Source organism: Pristis pectinata, chromosome 22, assembly GCF_009764475.1.
Source record: "Pristis pectinata isolate sPriPec2 chromosome 22, sPriPec2.1.pri, whole genome shotgun sequence".
NCBI classification, from domain to species: Eukaryota; Metazoa; Chordata; class Chondrichthyes; order Rhinopristiformes; family Pristidae; genus Pristis; species Pristis pectinata.
Window position 1 is genome coordinate 35,165,989 of NC_067426.1, and position 17,730 is coordinate 35,183,718.

At 42.6% G+C, this 17,730-nt stretch overlaps 1 protein-coding gene across 4 annotated transcripts in view; it reads right to left on the reverse strand.

Moving 5' to 3' along the window:
- adgrb2 (adhesion G protein-coupled receptor B2) overlaps nt 1-17,730 on the reverse strand; it is an 898,475-nt gene that overhangs the window by 116,853 nt on the left and 763,892 nt on the right. For all 4 annotated transcript variants that reach the window (XM_052036166.1, XM_052036168.1, XM_052036167.1 and 1 more), the window contains one exon: nt 12,130-12,280. In XM_052036166.1, coding sequence (XP_051892126.1) covers nt 12,130-12,280 — 151 coding nt within the window. The remainder of the gene's footprint in view (nt 1-12,129; nt 12,281-17,730) is intronic.

Here is a 17,730-nt window from a genome sequence, read left to right on the forward strand (position 1 = left end):
GCTTCTACAAATTCACTGACACCCACAGCTACTTCGATTACAGCTCCTCCCACCCTGCTTCTTGCAAGGACACAATCCCTTTCTCTCAATTTCTCCACCTTGGCCGCATCTGCTCCCGTGATGAGGCTTTCCACTCCAGGACATCCGAGATGTCCAACTTCTTTACTAACTGTGGCTTCCCTCCTACTGTGGTTGAGTGAGCTCGAACCTGCATCTCTGCCATTTCCCGCACCTCTGCTCTCACCCCCACCCCTCCCAGACCCAACAGGGATGGGGTCCCCCTTGTCCTCACATTTCAGCTTACATCATTCTCCGCCACTTCCACCATCTCCAACGGGACCCAACCACCAAGCACATCTTCCCCTCCCCACCCCTTTCTGCCTTTCGCAGGGATGGTTCTCTCTGCAACTCTCTAGTTTACTCCTGCCTCCTCACACATCCCGCTCCCACCCTGGGGACTTTTCACTGCCCCCGCCGTAGATGTAACACCTGCCCCTACACCACCTCCATCACCTCCATTCACGGACCCAAACAGTCCTTTCAGGTGAGATAGAGATTCACCTGCACCTCCCTTAATATCATCTACTGCATTCAGCCCTCCAAGTGTGGCTTCCTCTACATTGGTGAGACCAAATGCAGACTAGGTGACTATTTTGCAGAACACCTGCGCTCCGTCCGTAACCGTGATCTGCATCTCCCCATTGCCAGTCACTTCAACTCCCCCTCCCACACTATCACTGATATGTCAGTCCTCGGCCTCCTCCACTGCCAGGAGAATTCCAAGTGCAAACTGGAGGAACAGCACCTCGTTTTCTGTCTTGGAACCTTGCAGCCTAACGGCATGAACATTGAATTCTCCCACTTTAAGTAATCCCCACACCGTGCCCTCCCCCAACCGTGCCACTTCTTTTCTTCCCTTTCCTAGCTTCTCTATCTTTTTTCTACCCTCCCCCCCTTACCTTTGACCCATCCCCCGGTGCTCTCCCCTCCTCCCCCACACCTGCCTATCACTATCTCTTACCTGCATCTACCTGTCACCACCCTGTCCCCATCCCGCCTCCCCTCTTCTGTCCACCTATCACTGCTCTGCTTTTCCCTCCTATATATTGGGTTTCCCCTTTTCCTATTTTCAGTCCTGAAGAAGGGTCCTGACCCGAAACGTTGACCACCTGCTTTTCTTCGTGGATGCTGCCTGGCCTGCTGAGTTCCTCCAGCATCATCGTGTTTTTCATCTGGATTCCAGCATCTGCAGTCATTTGTTTCTCTCGGAAACCTCCTCTTCCTTACCCCTGAACCAGGACCCTACTAAGAAGCATCAGGCCACTGTCTTTTGCACCATCATCAACCTCTTCACCTGCGGAGATCTCCCCTCTACAGCCTCCAACCTCATTGTTCCCCAACCCCGCACGACAGGTTTGTACCTCCTACCCAAGATCCACAAGCCTAACTGCGCCGGAAGGCCCATTGTTTCTGCCTGCTCCTGCCCCACCAAACTCATATCCTCGTATCTCGACTCCATCTTGTCCCCCTTGGTTCAGTCCCTTCCCATCTACATCCGTGACACCTCGCATGCTCTCCACCACTTCAACTACTTTGTTCCCTGGCCCCACTTGCCTCATTTTCACCATGGACATCCAGTCCCTGTACACTTCCATCCCCCATCAGGAAGGCCTCAGGGCTTTCAATTTCTTTCTGATAACAGAACCAATCAGTTCCCCTCCACCACCCCCTCCTCCGTCTGGCAGAACTGGTACTCACCCTCAACAACTTCTCTTTCGGCTCCTCCCACTTTCTCCAGACCACAGGTGCAGCCATGGGTACTCGCATGGGCCCCAGTTATGCCTGCCTTTTTGTTGGCTACATGGAACAATCCATGTTCCAAGCCTACACCGGTAATGCCCCCCCAAATCTTTCTCTGCTACATTGACGACTGCATTAGTGCTGCTTCCTGCATCCGTGCCGAGCTCGTCAATTTCATCAACTTTGCCTCCAATTTCCACCCTGCCCTGAAATTTACTTGGTCCAACTCTGACACCTATCTCACCTTTCTTGATCTGTTTCCATCTTGGGAGACAGATTATCCACTGACATCTCTACAAACCCATTGACTCCCACAGTTACCTCGACTACACCTCTTTCCACCCAGTCACTTGCGAGGACGCAATTCCCTTTTCTCAGTTCCTGCATCACCACCGCATCTGTTCTCGTGATGAGGCCCTCCTCTCCAGGAAGTCCGACATCTCCTCCTTTTCAGAAGACGAGGCTCCCCCCAACTGCTATTGATGGAGTCCTCACTTGCATCTCTTCTATTTCCCGTAGTCTGCCCTTGCCTCAACCCTCGCAGATATAATTGGGACACAGTTTCCCTAATCTTCACCTATCATCCCTATGAGGCTAAGCATCCAACATATCATTCTCCACAACTTCTGCCATCTCTAACGGGACCCCACCACCAGGCACATCTTCCCTTCCTCTCTCGGTTTTCTGCAGGGATCGCTCTCGCTGTGAATCCCTCATCTGTTCACCCCTCCCCACCGATCCCCCTCCAGGTATTTGTCCCTGTAACCATGCCAAGTGCTACACCTACCCTTACACCTCCTCCACCACTGTTCAGGGCCCTAAACGGTCCTTTCAAGTGAGGCAGTGCTTCACCTGTGAATCCATCCGTGGGATTTATTGCATCTGGTGCGGCCTCCACTACATCAGTGAGACCCAACTCAGACTGGGGACCGCTTCGTCGAGCACCTTCGCTCTGTCCGCCGTAACAGCCAGGATCTCCCAGCCATTTTAATTCCACTTCCCATTCCCACACTATGTCTGTCCATGGCCTCCCCTACTGCCAAGTTGAGGCCAGATGCAGATTAAAGGAACAGCAACTCATATTCTGCCTTGGTAGTCTGCAACCTGACAGCATGATCATTGAGTTCTTCAGCTTCTGGTAATCATTCCCCTCTGTCCCTTTCTTTTTTTCCCCCTTATCCCACCAACCCCCATCACCCCACCTTCCCCATCCCACCCTCTTCATCTGCCCATCACCCACACACTCCTCTCACCGGTTCCCCTCCCCATCTCCCTCCCTTTATTCCATGGTCCACTGTCCTCTCCTATCAGATTCCATCTTCTTCAGTCCTTTGTCACTTCCACCCATCACCTCCCAGCTCCTTGCATCATTCCCACTCTCCCCCTCCCTCACCTGCCTATCACCCCCCCCTCACCTGGATCCACCTATCAGCTGCCAGCTCTTGCTCCTCCCTTTTCCTCCACCTCTTTATACTGGCTTCTGCCCTCTTTCTTTCCAGCCCTGATGAAGGATCTCAACCTAAAACGTCAAGTGTCCTTTTCCCTCCTTAGATGCTGAGTTCCTCCAACATTTTGTGTTGCTGGAACAGAATGTGATGCTTCACACTGTTAATGAGCTCTGTGCTCTTTCTGAAGTGTGAGTGGCATCTGTGAAAGACATTGAATTTTAGTGTAAAATGCAGATGAAATATATTGAGGATGAGATGTGGGTGGTGATACTGTTGTTGAAAGATTTATCTTTGAGAAGGTCTTACGTAAAACAATTACATTTCTTTTAGCACTAGAACCACATCCTAGGGTGGGGGCCTTGGTTGAGAATCTGCTGCAATCTTTTGTGACTCTGACCATATTTACCTCTGTGGCTTTCTTCCCCATTGTGGAGATAATGACATAATTCCTCTATATCTCCTCCAGTAAGACATCTAATGGTGTGTCAGAGTGGGAGCTTTATCTCGGTTGCTGAGCAAACCAAATACTTGCTGCTGTGTGTTAGCCAGTGCCCTCCATACCTTCTGTGGAAGTGTGTATGTGGAATTTACATTTACCATTCCAAGACACTTAATTGCAATCAGCATTTGTGCTAAAAATGTAGATCTCCACATGAGCTCTACCAGGCATGTTTAAATGACAGTGATCACCCATTATCCCAAAACTGCATACTTCAGTTAGCTTTTTGAAACAGGCATGTCTCATTAGCACAGCACCTACTTGCACCTGCTTTGCCCCTTTCTGCCAATGGAAGCACAAAGATGCCATTTCTGCTAAATACAAGAAATAGCTATAGGAAAGCTTTTCTTAAAAATATCTAAAGCTGGAAATCATTGGAATTACAAGCACACTAGCTTAAATTGTTTGCATTTCTGATAACATCTATCTGTTTATTCCAGCAGTGGCAAAACCTCTGCTCAACTGGCAGTTATTAAGGGAAATTGACAGTTCAACTGGTCCAGTTTTCTTTACCATACAAGAGACAAAATTATTCTTTTTGTTGAAACCAATCTCATTTCATTTTAATACTGGAATGCACTTGATTGTAAAGAGTTCTTTGAATTGTACTATGTATGAGGTGAATTATATTTGTATTAAAATGCTAAAATTTCAAATAGAAATGCAGATTTCTGAATGGTAATAATGGGAATGTAGTCAGGCAACAGTAATAATCACTGCTGAATGTTAAAAATCACTGATGGCTGCAGTTTGGCATCAGCTACTGAAATGATCACAGATCACTGAAGCAAACTGCTGACTCAATAAGTTTACCCTGACTTGAGCTGAGTAGTTTTTGTTTCCTACAGGGTTCGAGTTAAGCTTCCATGAGGTTGCAGCAACATAGACAACAGCCACGTTTCTTCAAATAGATTCATGAGATTTTAAATGCCAGCAACATACAAAATAAAAGATGTAAAAATACTTAGAATGTGACAAATCTGAAGTAAAACAGAAAATTCAGGAAACACTCACAGATCTTTGCTGGCACAGGTAAGGTACCAAGTAACTACCAAGAAAAGCACATGTGATACCTTTATTCGAGGATAGCAGGGAAAAGCCAGGTAATTAAAGACCAGTGACTGAGTGAGTGGTAAGGAAGTTACAGGAAATAATTTCTGAAGGACAAAATTAATCCATACTTGGAAAGGCAGGGATTAATCAAAGAGAGTATGGCTTTGTTGAGAGGAAATCCTGTCTGACCAATTTTGTTGAATCTTTCAAAGAGATAACAAACTATATTGAGGAGAGTAGTGCAATTGATGTTGTCTACACAGAATTTAGTTAGGTCCTTGACGAGGCCCCACATGGGAGACTGGTCCAAAAAATTAGAGACGAAGGAATACAAGGAAAGTTGGCAAATTGGATCCAAAATTAGCTTGGTAAAAGGAGGGAGACAGTGATGGTGGAGACTTATTTTTGTGAATGGTAGTCTGTGACCAGTGACACACCACAAGGGATCAGTGCTGGGACCCTTACAGTTTGTTATATACTTTAATAATTTTTACATGAATGAAGGAGGTAAGCTTGCAGAAGATGCCAAATTTGGTGGCATTGTTAATAGCAGACCACAGGATGATATTGGTAAGGTAGGCAGAGCAATGGCAGATAAAGTTTAATCCTGATAAGTACGAGGTGATGCACTTTGGCACAATTAATAATGCTAGGATGTAACACCATGAATGGTAGGGCCCTAGGGAGTATTGAGGAACAGAGGTATCTTGATGTACATGTCCAAAGATCCTTGATGTGGCAGGACAGGTAGATAGGGTCATGAAGAAGACATATGGGATGGCTGCCTTCACCAGCCATGACAGAGAATACAAGAATGAGGTCGTTGTATTATGACTTTATGAAACATTGGTTAGGTCACCGCTGGAATAGTATCCAAGTCTGGTAACATACTATAGAAAGAATGTGATTGCACTGGAGACGGTGCAAAGGAACTTTACCAGGATGTTACCTGAGATGAAACCTTTCATTTTTGAGGAGACACAGGATAGGCTGGCTTTGTTTTCTTTGGAGAGATAGATACTGTATATACAAATTTATGAGGGGCATAGGCAGAGTAGATAGTAGGAAAGCTTTCCTCATAACGGAGGTGTCTAAAACAAGAGAGCATGGGTTTAAGATGAGGACTAAGAAGTTTAGAGGGAAGCACTTTTTCTCTCAGAGGGTCTGGAACACTTTTTGAGTTGGTGGTGGAGCCCGATACTCCAATGACATTTTAAGTATCTAAGATGTGGACTTGAACTGTCAAGAATTAAAAGCTCTGGACCAATGCTGATAAATGGAATTAGTATTGATCTACACTTAATGATTAAATTTCATACAACATTGGCTAGGCTGTGGGCTATAGGGTTGGGCCTGTTTCTGCGCTGTATGACTCTGACTCAGTAGGACAGGAGGAATTTGTACACAGAGAAAACAGTTATGCCTTAAACTTGGATCACTGAAATAGGAGTGCTAATCCTGTAATGTGTGTGTAATCTATGTCATTTTATGTACTGCAGTGTGCTTTTAGCACAGAATGCCCTTGAATGTTTCTATGATTCTATGAATGGCAGATCCTAATAATTACTACTTCAATGTGCATACCCACTAGCTCATTCTCATACTGATCAGCATCAGGGCATCAGACCTTAGTGGAAGCTCCCTATTTAGTCACAACACTACTGGAATTATCAAATGGAGATGGCTAACAGTGAGACAATGCTGAAGAGGGGGATTATTTTACTCATGATGGCTCATCAGGCTGGAAGAAAGTGTTCTTCTCTTGACAGGCATTGTAGTAACTGAGGCCAGAGCCTCTGGTACAGGTGAAGACATGCACATCCCAGTATCCTGGGTATACATGTTATGTTCTTAATCCTTCTAGCAATGAATGGGCTGTCACATGTGCTGGCCACTCTGCCAAGCATGAATACATTGTTACTAAACGCTTTTTCTTGTCTCAGGAGACACTTTCCACAGAGACACCCATGCACAGAAACACCACTCTGCAGAGGAGCAGCAGAAGGAGACATTGCACCGTGATGCCTAATGTGACAAAGGTGGGTTAGGGCAAGACAATGGTGCAATTAGTAGAGCCACTACCTCACAGTGCCAGAGAACCATATTCAATCCTGACCTTGGGTGCTGTCTGTGTGGAGTTTGCATGTTCTCCTTGTGACCGTGTAGGTTTCCTCTGGATGCTCCGGTTTTCACCCACATCCCAAAGATGTGGGGGTTGGTAGGTTAAATAGCCACTGTAAATTATCCTTAGTGTGTAGGTGAGTGGTAGAATCTGGGGGGAGGTGATGGGAACATGAGATTCATGTAGGGTTACGTGTGGGTGGTTGACGGTCAGTGCAGACTTGGTGGGCCCCTGCGCTGTGATTCTCTTTGACTCTGTGACAAAGCAACTGTTGTAGTGCGAGGCTGAAGTGACTGGATTAAAGAGGCACATTCCACATGGAAAGACTCCTGACAGTGGAGAACTGCAGTTGGCTGGAGGGATTGGGAAATCAATATGCCAGCTCCATGGATGTTTTAACATTTAACCTGCAGGATTATGATAGAAGAGTATATACAGAAATGCTGCTACAAATCCATATAGAAATGCCTGGCATATTGTCTGACATGCCTACAGAATAGAAATGTACCAAGAAGCTGGTGGCTGGCTGTAGCCACAGATGAGCCCACCTTGATTTCACCCAGGAATCAAGTGCTGTCTTACAAGAAGGGGAAGCTGACAATCAGAACACAGATGCCCTATGGAAACTGCTGCGGTGCAGGAATGAATCATTGCATTCACATACCGTTATAGAGTAATACAGTACAGAAACAGAACCCATGTCCATCAAACCTGTGCCAACAATGTCAAGCACCAATTTACAATAATCCTACACTAATCCTATTTTACTCTCCTCATTCCCATCAACTCCCCCAAGATTTGACCACTTACTAATGTTGGGGGCCATTGACAATGGCCAATTAACCTACCAACTTGTACGTCTTTGGGACGTGGTGGGGGGGTGGTGTGGAGACTGGTACACACGGAAGAAACCCATGACAATGGGGAGAATGTGCAAATTTCACACAGACAGCACCTGAGGTCAGTATTGAAGCCGAGTCACTGGAACTGTGGGGCAGCAGCTCTACTTGCTGCTCTGCCGTGATGTTCAAAAGAATAACCTTTTGGTCAAAAGGCTTTGATGCCAGCTGCAAAATTTACATCACCGTAGATGCACAACTTGTTCAAGGTCCCAGGTGGGGGCTATTGGCATTGTATATGTTGGAGATGCCTTTCTTTCTTAGGATGTCAGTATTTCTCCTCCACCATAGTTTACAGTCGATGTCCTCATCTGTGGCTCATGGCCAGCAGCTACCCCAGTTTACAGGGTCTCAGGTTAATAAGATGCTGCAGTTGGCAGCATGGTTTTGATCACCAGAGCCATTTGTGATCATCCACCTCAGCCATCTTCAATCCATCCAAGTGAAAGGCAGTAGCCTTGCAGCTAAAGGGAAGAGCCAAAAATCCTGGTTAGAAAAATTATCCTTCATTAAGTTTTTGAACGTGCTTGAAAGCAGATCCACTATGAAGCCAATGCAATGTACCAATGCATGGAAATTCCCAAAGTACCCTTCTATTCTCTTTTAGTAAGGAGAAGGAATTTTTGCAGGGAAACATGAGTTAACTGGCACATGTATGAAAGATGATCAGGGAGCTTTACTTTTGCAGATTAGTCAAATGCTGTGGCTTTCTGAGTCTATGTAGTATCTTCCTCATGTTATTCTATCCAGAGCATCTCAGCCTGATAGGCCATAACCTGAGGTTACGAAGCCGTGGGCTACAGATGAGTGCGTTGCCAGGGAATCAGTTGTGGCTTCCTTCATACACTTGGTGCAAATATATGCCGCATAACTCATCATCTGAATCTGTTCACAAGGTTCTTCCGAAAGTCTTGTACATAATAATTGCATGGAAGTTGAGAGAGGAATGTATTCTGAAGAATGCTCAAAGGGTGGGCAGCCAACCATTTGGATAGGTTCCACTTGTTTACAGTTTGATGAACACAAATATCAGAGTTTTAACCATCAACTGCTCACTTGCATATTTAGCTGAAATCACTGCAATTAATTCCTCAACTGGGAGGTGCAATGTCACAAGCAACCTTATTTGTTGGTTCCATCATAATGTGGACATAGACAAGTTGTTATCAATTTCCTAAATTTGGAAAGTCAAGTGCAGAGGTGAATATATCCAGTGATTTACCACCTTCATAATCTGCACTGCTTACAATGCTGATGTTTAAGGTTTTGACCTTTCCAAGGTTACTTATTTCAACAAAGTCCTATGCCTCACTGGTCCCACAGATGCTAGAGGAATTGTCTGTACTTCAGTAGAGGGTGGCCAGTGGCCAAGGTCAGCTTAGTGGGACCTTGTTTTAGGTTTCAGTGCAGATAATGGATGTGGTTTTTATAAGTGATCATAAGTGATGTCCAATGTAGTTGGGTTTGCAGTGTTGGGAGCCCGACAGTAACCCCTTGCTACTGGACTTTGGCAACTGAACGGCAGTGGCAGATGGTGTGAGTGCAGTCAATTGTTTCCACATTTAATTACCTCTCTGTCTGGACAGTGAGCCTGAGGAATGGGGTCCTCAAGGGAATATCCAGGACATAAGATTGGGCCTGTCAAAAGGCTGCAAGAAGGCCACCATTCTACCAAAGGCCTCCTCATCTGTCACCTGTTGTGCCTGTTCCTTTGCCACCTTCTCACCTTCCTGAAGGGTCTCAATTAAATAACATTTTGGACTGATGGTGACGTCATCCACAAGGCAGAAGACGACAACAAAATGTGAAACCCACTCAGGTGAGCATTGAAGGACCTTCCCAAAATGGTACAGGAAATGAATCACATCTGGTGAACTATGTTAGCATTCTAATGTAGAGAGGAATCAAAAGCCAAAAAAGAAGGGGACAGCACTTATCTCCCAAAGTTCAACACCCTGGATGAAGCAGCAATTGAAATATGATAGGCAAGAATGCTGTGAATTTTCTGGGACATATGCTACTGACAATGAGAATTTTCTTTTCATGGTCCACTACGAGCTGTACATTCAGGGAGTGATCACCCTTGTGATTAATGAGGTACTCTGGGTTCTGATGAGGAGCAAAATGTATCACAAGAGTGCTGTCTGTCTCTCAGTAAACTTCCAGTAGTACATAATGCCTCAAATTGCCAATCAGCATAATTCTCTCTGTTCAAGGAAAATGATATGAAGTCCCTTTATAGAGCAGAAACTGTCAGTGATGGACAATGCTGTGATGTGCAGGAAACAGGGAAAGTTGAATCAGATCAATCACCATTACCTAGAAAGATCCAAAGACAAGGAACTTTGGCATGGCAGTGACCTTGATCTCTATGGGCAGAGCTAACTGGTGTATGCCATAGCTCTGCCCAAGGATGGTCACAGATTTTTCTTCGCACTACCTTTAAAAATCTTGGCCTCCAAACACACTGCTGTAGATAAGATTGTGGTTCCCTGAATACTCTTCGGAGACAGAATCTGGGAACATGAACCCATCTTCCACTCCTCCCTTGGGGTCCACAGGCATGTATGCTCGGCTTCCAATACATGCCCTGCATCTCCAACAAATGCAACTTATTAAAGGGCCACCATTGAAGCACTCGTGGCAAAGAGGCAATAAATACAGAAATTGTAGTGCATAGCAGCCAGAGTCAGTGTGTTGAATAGCAGGAGCCTATTAAATCAGCAAGCAGCTTCCAGTATGTTCTGCAGGAGACAGAAGAATTAAGTTACCCTTTGAATTGCACAGTTGCAGTGAATGGAGCATTAAGAAAACCTGCACCCCTCTGGATGGCCAACAATTCTTCTGAAGTAGAAAACATTATCTAATTTCAGCAATGCATTTCAAATAATTGTCACTCCTTTCACATCCCATGGAAGGATTTCTCCACTATCTGCATACACTGCAACTCAAAGTGCTGGCTTGAATTTTACAAAATGTGCAATTCGAGGATATTAACTGTGTTTCCACAATTTTGCCCCAAAGCACTGAGTTTCAATCATGTACCATTTTACATAGCCCAATTTCTAGGCCCTCTGATAAAAGACCATCAACCTGAAACACTAAATCTATTTATCTCTTTCCTGATGCCACCTGACCTGTTGAAGGTTTTTATTTTCTTATATTATACAAATGTTCCCTTTACACTGGTAACCCTAAATTAAAATGTCACCACAGATCTCAGCATCAACCCCAGCCCAAGAAAAACAGCCTCAGTTTCTACTTAGCACTTTGCTTTGAGATGTTATTTAATGAATTTTCTTCTGGAAGGATTCCTAAATCTTTGCCCCTCTAAAGTAAGAATATGTTCCGATATAGCAAGTATCCAGTTTTTGATTGTGTAAGGAGAGGAAGTCGCGCAGTTCTGTAATTTATCCTAAGCAGTCAGGTGGGAAGATATCCTCCATGTGCTAAATTTAACCAAAATGAAATAGATTTACTCTTTCCTTTCAGAAAGAGTACTGAAAGAAACTTCCTCGAACATTACTTCATTTGTAAGGCTTTAGCTGATGGGTAATTTACACCTCACAGCAGTATATTAAAATTGTATGATAATTATAATAAAAGAAGAACACAACCATTAACTTCTCAGCCCTTCTAAGCATCAATAGACCTGCTGTCCTTGTACTTCTGGATATTGGTGAATTGTGTTGAAACAGGGATACAGGTGAAAGAGATATTCTGACTTGTAGAGAGCTTTGAGATACTTGTAGAGAGCTTTGAGACGTAGGTTTGGGGATGCATGGGAAAAATAAATTGAGAAATGGCAGAAGAATGAAGCTAATTGGATTAGGCATGTGCTGAGAGGGAATATGATGTTCAATATGGTGACAGAAGACAGATGAAACGGGACCGTGAGATAAAGGAGATAAAGATGGTTCTGGACTACCCAAAGATCAACTGAAGAGAAAAGCAGAAGACAGAGTACTTTGGAAGACAAAGGAGAGCCAGAATCAGCCTCAGGCAGACAACTGGGATAATGATACCAAAACAGCACTGATGAATCTTATTATTGACTGGCCACTAGTACTCTCATTAGTGGTTTTCTTTACTGAAGCATGAATTCTATTATTGAGTATAATACAGCATCTCCAATGGCCAAGGGAAATAAAATTTGTAGTAGTGAGCAGTTTTGATAATACAATTAGCAGCAAGAAACATCCAATCCACTTGGACAGATTCGAACCATTGGCTCTGAGCTTAAAATGTTAACAGTTCCATTGCAAATCACACATGATATGCATTCTAATTATAAAGAGTATCACATACCCCAGCCAAGGCAGAGAAAGCGTTTCCTTATCAGCCTCGTCCTAATTTTACCTAATACAGCGAGATAGGACTGCCAGGCTTCTGTTAATACCCAACAGAATGAAGAGAGGAAAAAGAAATGCAGGAACGCTGCTGTCATCATACACACACCCTAGAGAAAAGCAGTAAAAATGTGTTAAGTAATTTCTTAATGAGAGTGAGAAATACATTCTGAAGCTACCTTAAATAAAGACCTTGAGAAGCTCCATGCAAAACCAGCAGAAATAACTAATTTTCTTTGACTTCCGGTAACAGTACCATGAATAAATCTGATTGCTGTTACAATTTGAGCATTTGGGGTTGAATTTGGGGTTACTCTCATCAATAGCAAAATGTCTGGCAGTTTACTTCTGTTATATTTAAATGGATGAAGGAAAATTCACTTCACATATTATGTGTATGGCAATATAAATGAGTTCATGAAAACCGTTGCTGGTTGATATCATTCACAAAATCCTACTTTTTTTTGAACATGCTTATAATTTCAATACAAATATTGAACAAGAGTGATTTTATAATTTCAGTTCAGAAGTTTATGTTATGATCAGATCAATTCTTCTTCCATGGCTTCAACCTAAGGTAGGTTTCAGTTGCACCTAGAGCACTTTAGATATAACACTGTCACACATATACATTTCTGCGTTACTTCTGTGTTATTCTGCTGAAGAAAACCAGTGATTTCCAATAGTTAGCAAATATTTTCTACAAATGCAAAATATCTCTAGGCAAACAATTTGAATTAAGCAGTAGTTTAGTTTTGCTCTGACATATATTTGGCCTGAAGATCTTCCAGGAATAATTAACCTTTAACACATGACTTCAAAAACACCTTGAAACTTAGAGACACTAAATTATACACATGTGCCCCTTTTAGCGTAATCATAATGTATTAGATGATACAAAGTTTACATAAAACAATGTAAAAGCCTCCAAACTAAAGGAAGCACTATGCTGGGCAAACTTTTATTAATTGGATGAAATGGTATTTTGGAACAATTTATGGCTCAACCAGGGAGCTCGACCACTGTTTCTCTTTCTAGGAGATATCAAATACAGATGAATAGAATCACCTGAGTCTCAGTTGTGAGGATACTGGTCTTCTGCTATCTCAGCTGTTTGATGGAACACTTTTGAAGACTGAACCCTATCACACGCAAAGTACATTGTGCATAATCTGTTATGGGATGTAAATAGCAACATACCTGAAGAAACAAGCTCTGGTCCGGCAAAAAGCCAGGAACAAATGAGGAAAAATGGATGCATATTTTTGTGTCCAATCTATGTACAAGTTCAATCAACATATGAACTACTACCCAAGGACTCTGAGTACTATGCTGTCTAGCATTATGGAACAACAAATAATGATCCATCACAAACAATGTAAAATGAATATGACACCATGACAAAAACTGAAAAGTGGAAATCTGAGCTCGTGTTATTTTTATATAATAACTTTGGTACTAAATATACCGGAGTTTTGAACCTGCACTATTATGCACTTATTATATTCAACTGTTTTGCAGAGAGTGCATTGATTTGTTGCAAGGTGACATCTCATGGAAAATATAAATTTCAAAAATTACCACCTGTAGATGATTTACAACTCAGATACTGCAATTATGTCTTAAGACCGAGAAGCCTATGAAAATTCTGGAATCTAAATGAGTCAGGGACACATCAATTTCAATTTATTGTGCACATCAGTATCAGTGTTTGCTATGTTACATTTGGTTTGTTTGTTTTATTATGTTAATTAGATCCAGTTTAATTTGATGAGGCAGGCATGGCAGTGTAGCGGTTAGCATAACACTATTATAGCGCCAGCGATCTGGGTTCAATTCCAGCCGTGGTCTGTAAGGAGTTTGTATGTTCTTCCTGTGTGTCTGCGTGGGTTTCCTCTAGGTGCTCCGGTTTCCTCCCACATTTCAAAGACGAACAGGTTAGGAGCTATGGGCATGCTATGTTGGCGCCAGAAGCGTGGTGACACTTGCGTAGAGTGTTCTGGGGGCAGCCCACAAAAGATGCATTTCACCGTGTGTTTCAATGCACATGTGACAAATAAAGATATCATATCATATCATATCATTCCCATCGCAGAAAAAACTGGATTCCACTGCATGAGATCCTAATATAGCAAATATTTTCCCATTTATCCTCATCACACAGAATTCCAATGAACCATACCTATAGGATGTCATAGCCTTGGAGAGGGTGCAGAGATTTACTGGAACGTATGAGGAACTTAGAGCAGAAGTTAAGAAAAAAACTTGATTAGAAATAGAAAATGCTGGAAATACTCAGCAGGTCAGGCTGCATCTGTGGGAAGAGAAACAGAGTCCACATTTCAGATTGAAGACCCTTCGTCAGAACTGTTAGCTCTATTTCTCTTCCCACAGATGCAGCCTGACCTGCTGAGTATTTCAGCACTTCCTGTGTTTTATTTTAGATTTCCAGCGTCTGCAGTTTTTTTGATTTTCATTTTAAGTAAAGACTTAATGGAGGTGTTCAAAATGATAAAAGGATTTTAATGAACTAAACAAAGAAAAAGAATTCCTTTGACTGACATCATTAACCAGATTTAAGATAATTGGCACTGGAATTTGTGAGAAAGTGAGGAATATGTTTTAATATAATCAGTTGGTATTATCTGGAATTTAAAACTTAAAACTGATGGAAGCAGATTTAATAGTAACTTTCAAATGGAAATTGTAAACATTTGCCAAGGATATATCTGCAGGGCAGTGCAGAAAGATCAGGAAAGTGGAATTAATTGAATAGAACAATTAAAGGAATAGTGCCCAAATCATTTTTTCCAGTAAGATGCAGTGACATCTTTCCCCATTCATTTTTATTGTGTAGAATTCCAAAGGACAAACTCTATCTCAGTCACTTGCATTAATAACATTTCTAATCCAAGTACTGAACATGATTTCATCATTCCAATACGAGTTTCAACATAGTTACAACATAGTGATTGTTCCATCATATGTAACACGGTTTATACATTTAATATATTTTCTATAAATTGCAGCTTCTTTTCAGTCTTTCTTGGTCTTTCTTTTCAGGTCAAGTTGCTACTTGCAAAACTTAATGAACCATGGGCAGACTGAGTAATTGCTTTCCTTCAAATGCAATTTACAGAAATTCCATTCCACTCCAGACAGATCACTCCTTTCAAACTATCTGTGTGTTGTTCAGAAATCAGTTTAGTTCATGTAGTTTAGGGTCTGTAACATCAGCATGAAACAAAATCTCACCATTCCTTCAAGTTTTTCATCCTACCAATATATTCACATTCTGTTTCCATTTGAAGTTTTTTTTTACACATTTCTACAATAATAAATGTAATTGATACCTATGTAATTACATGGCATGACATTGTAACTTGATATTCTGATAATGAACTGCAAATCTGAAGTCGGATGCAATGATATCATCAACTGACTAGTACCATTAATGCAGTGGTTTCAAACTTTGAGCTACGGCACCCTATTGAGCCTCAATTTTTGTTTGCACCAACCAACCCACTCCCACCACCATAAATCCTACCAAAAATAAACACTTCGAAACGTATGCTTGAAAGCCAATTCATGTACCTAATTGAGACTTCAACAGTTTTGCAATCTTATGTTCTCCACATTTCCAAGTGTCAAATACACAAGTATTGACCTACAGTTTTAACACCTCTGTGTTTATGGGAAAGACATGCCTCTTTCTCTGTGGGACAATCTAGCAACTTATGGAAGTTTTATGAACTGGCACTCTGAGGTTACCCTCCACTTTTATTTTCATTGAACCAAATAGCTAAAGTGCTTAAATTGCATATTTTGAGAAAGCTGAATAATGTGTTGACTTTCAGCTAAAACTCATTGAAAGAATGTTTCTGTTTTAAGTAGCATCTACATTGTTCTATCACTGAAATTCAAACAGATCATCGAGTTATAGAGTCATCCAGCATGGAAACAGCCCTTGTGGCCCAACCCGTCCATACCAACCAAGTTGCCAACCTGAGCTAGCCCCATTTGCCTGCGTTTGGCCCATATCCCTCTAAACCTTTCCTATCATGGACCTGTCCAAATGTCTCTTAAACGTTGTAATTGTACCCACCTCTGACACTTCCTCTGGCAGCTCGTTCCAAGTACCTACCATGCTCTGTGTGAAAAGTTGCCCCAGGTCCTTCTTTAAATTTCTCCCTCTCACCTTAAAGCTATGCCCTTAGTCCATCCATCACAGATCTCAGTTTCTAAATTGTCATTCACAATTAACGTCTGCAGCTTTGTGCTGATTACCAAACAGCTTGTTTACACTCATGTAAATAAGATATTGCAAAGTAAGGGTAAGGAATGAGGAGCCTGGCAGATGTGTCCAGAGTCAGGTCAGGGAATAAGAGTCCAAGGAGACAGAAAGGGACAAAGAGGGGTTTAATGTGAGAAGGAGGATGCTGAAAAAGGAATGCTGAATGGAACAGAGAGATGAGGAAAGAGAGAGGGATGTGGAATAAGTTTTTTGTGGTCTTGAATAAAAGTTCACTCTCTCTGTCCCTCTACAGAGAAACACAGCATAGGAAGGGCCCTTCAGCCCACCATGTCTGCGCCGACCACTATGCCATTCTAACTAATCCCATCTGCCTGCACATGGTCTGTATCCTCGATTCTCTGCTTGTTCAGGTGTCTGTCTAAATACTATCATACCTGCTACTGCCAGTTCCCCTCACAGCATGTTCCAGGCACCTACCATTTTCTATGTAAAAAACTTGCCTCACATCTCCTATAAACTTTACCCCACTCACTTTAAACTTATGCCCTCTGCCCTCTAGTATTTGACTTTCCCACCCCAGAAAAAAGACTTGGATTATCAACCCTATCTATGCCTTTCATAATTGAAATACTTCTATCAGGTTGCCCCACAGCCTCTGATGCTCAAGAGAAAACAAACCAAGTTTGTCCAACCTCTTCTTATAGCTAATACTCTCTAATCCAGGCAACATCCTGGTGAACCTCTTCCGCACCCTCCCCAAAGCCTCCAAGTCCTTCCTGCAGTATGATGATCAGAACTGCACACAGTCCTCCAAATGTGGCCAAACTAAAGTTTTATACAGCTGCAACATGACTTCCCTGCTTTTATACTCAATGTCTTGACCGATGAAGGCAAGCATGTCATATGCCTTCTTTACTATCCTTTCCACTTGTGTGGCCACTTTCAGGAAGCTATGGACCTGTACCCCAAGATCCCTGTGTAGATCAATGCTCCTCAGGGTCCTGCCATTTTCTGTACACTTTTCTTTTGAACTTGACCTCACAAAGTGCAACACCTCACACTTGTCCGGATTAAACTCCATCTGTCACTTCTCTGTCCAACTTTCCACATTTCTCTCCTTTCCATTTCCAACAGTTTGAGGAGTTCTGCATTAACGTGAAACACTGCCAGATGTCATGATTGGGATTGCTGTTCTAAAAGACAAGAGGAAATGACTATGTTTTGGAATACTAGCTTTTGTAGAGAAAAGGTTGATTAGGCTTGTTTTACCAGAGGTTAGAATAATGAGACTGGACTTGGGGAGGA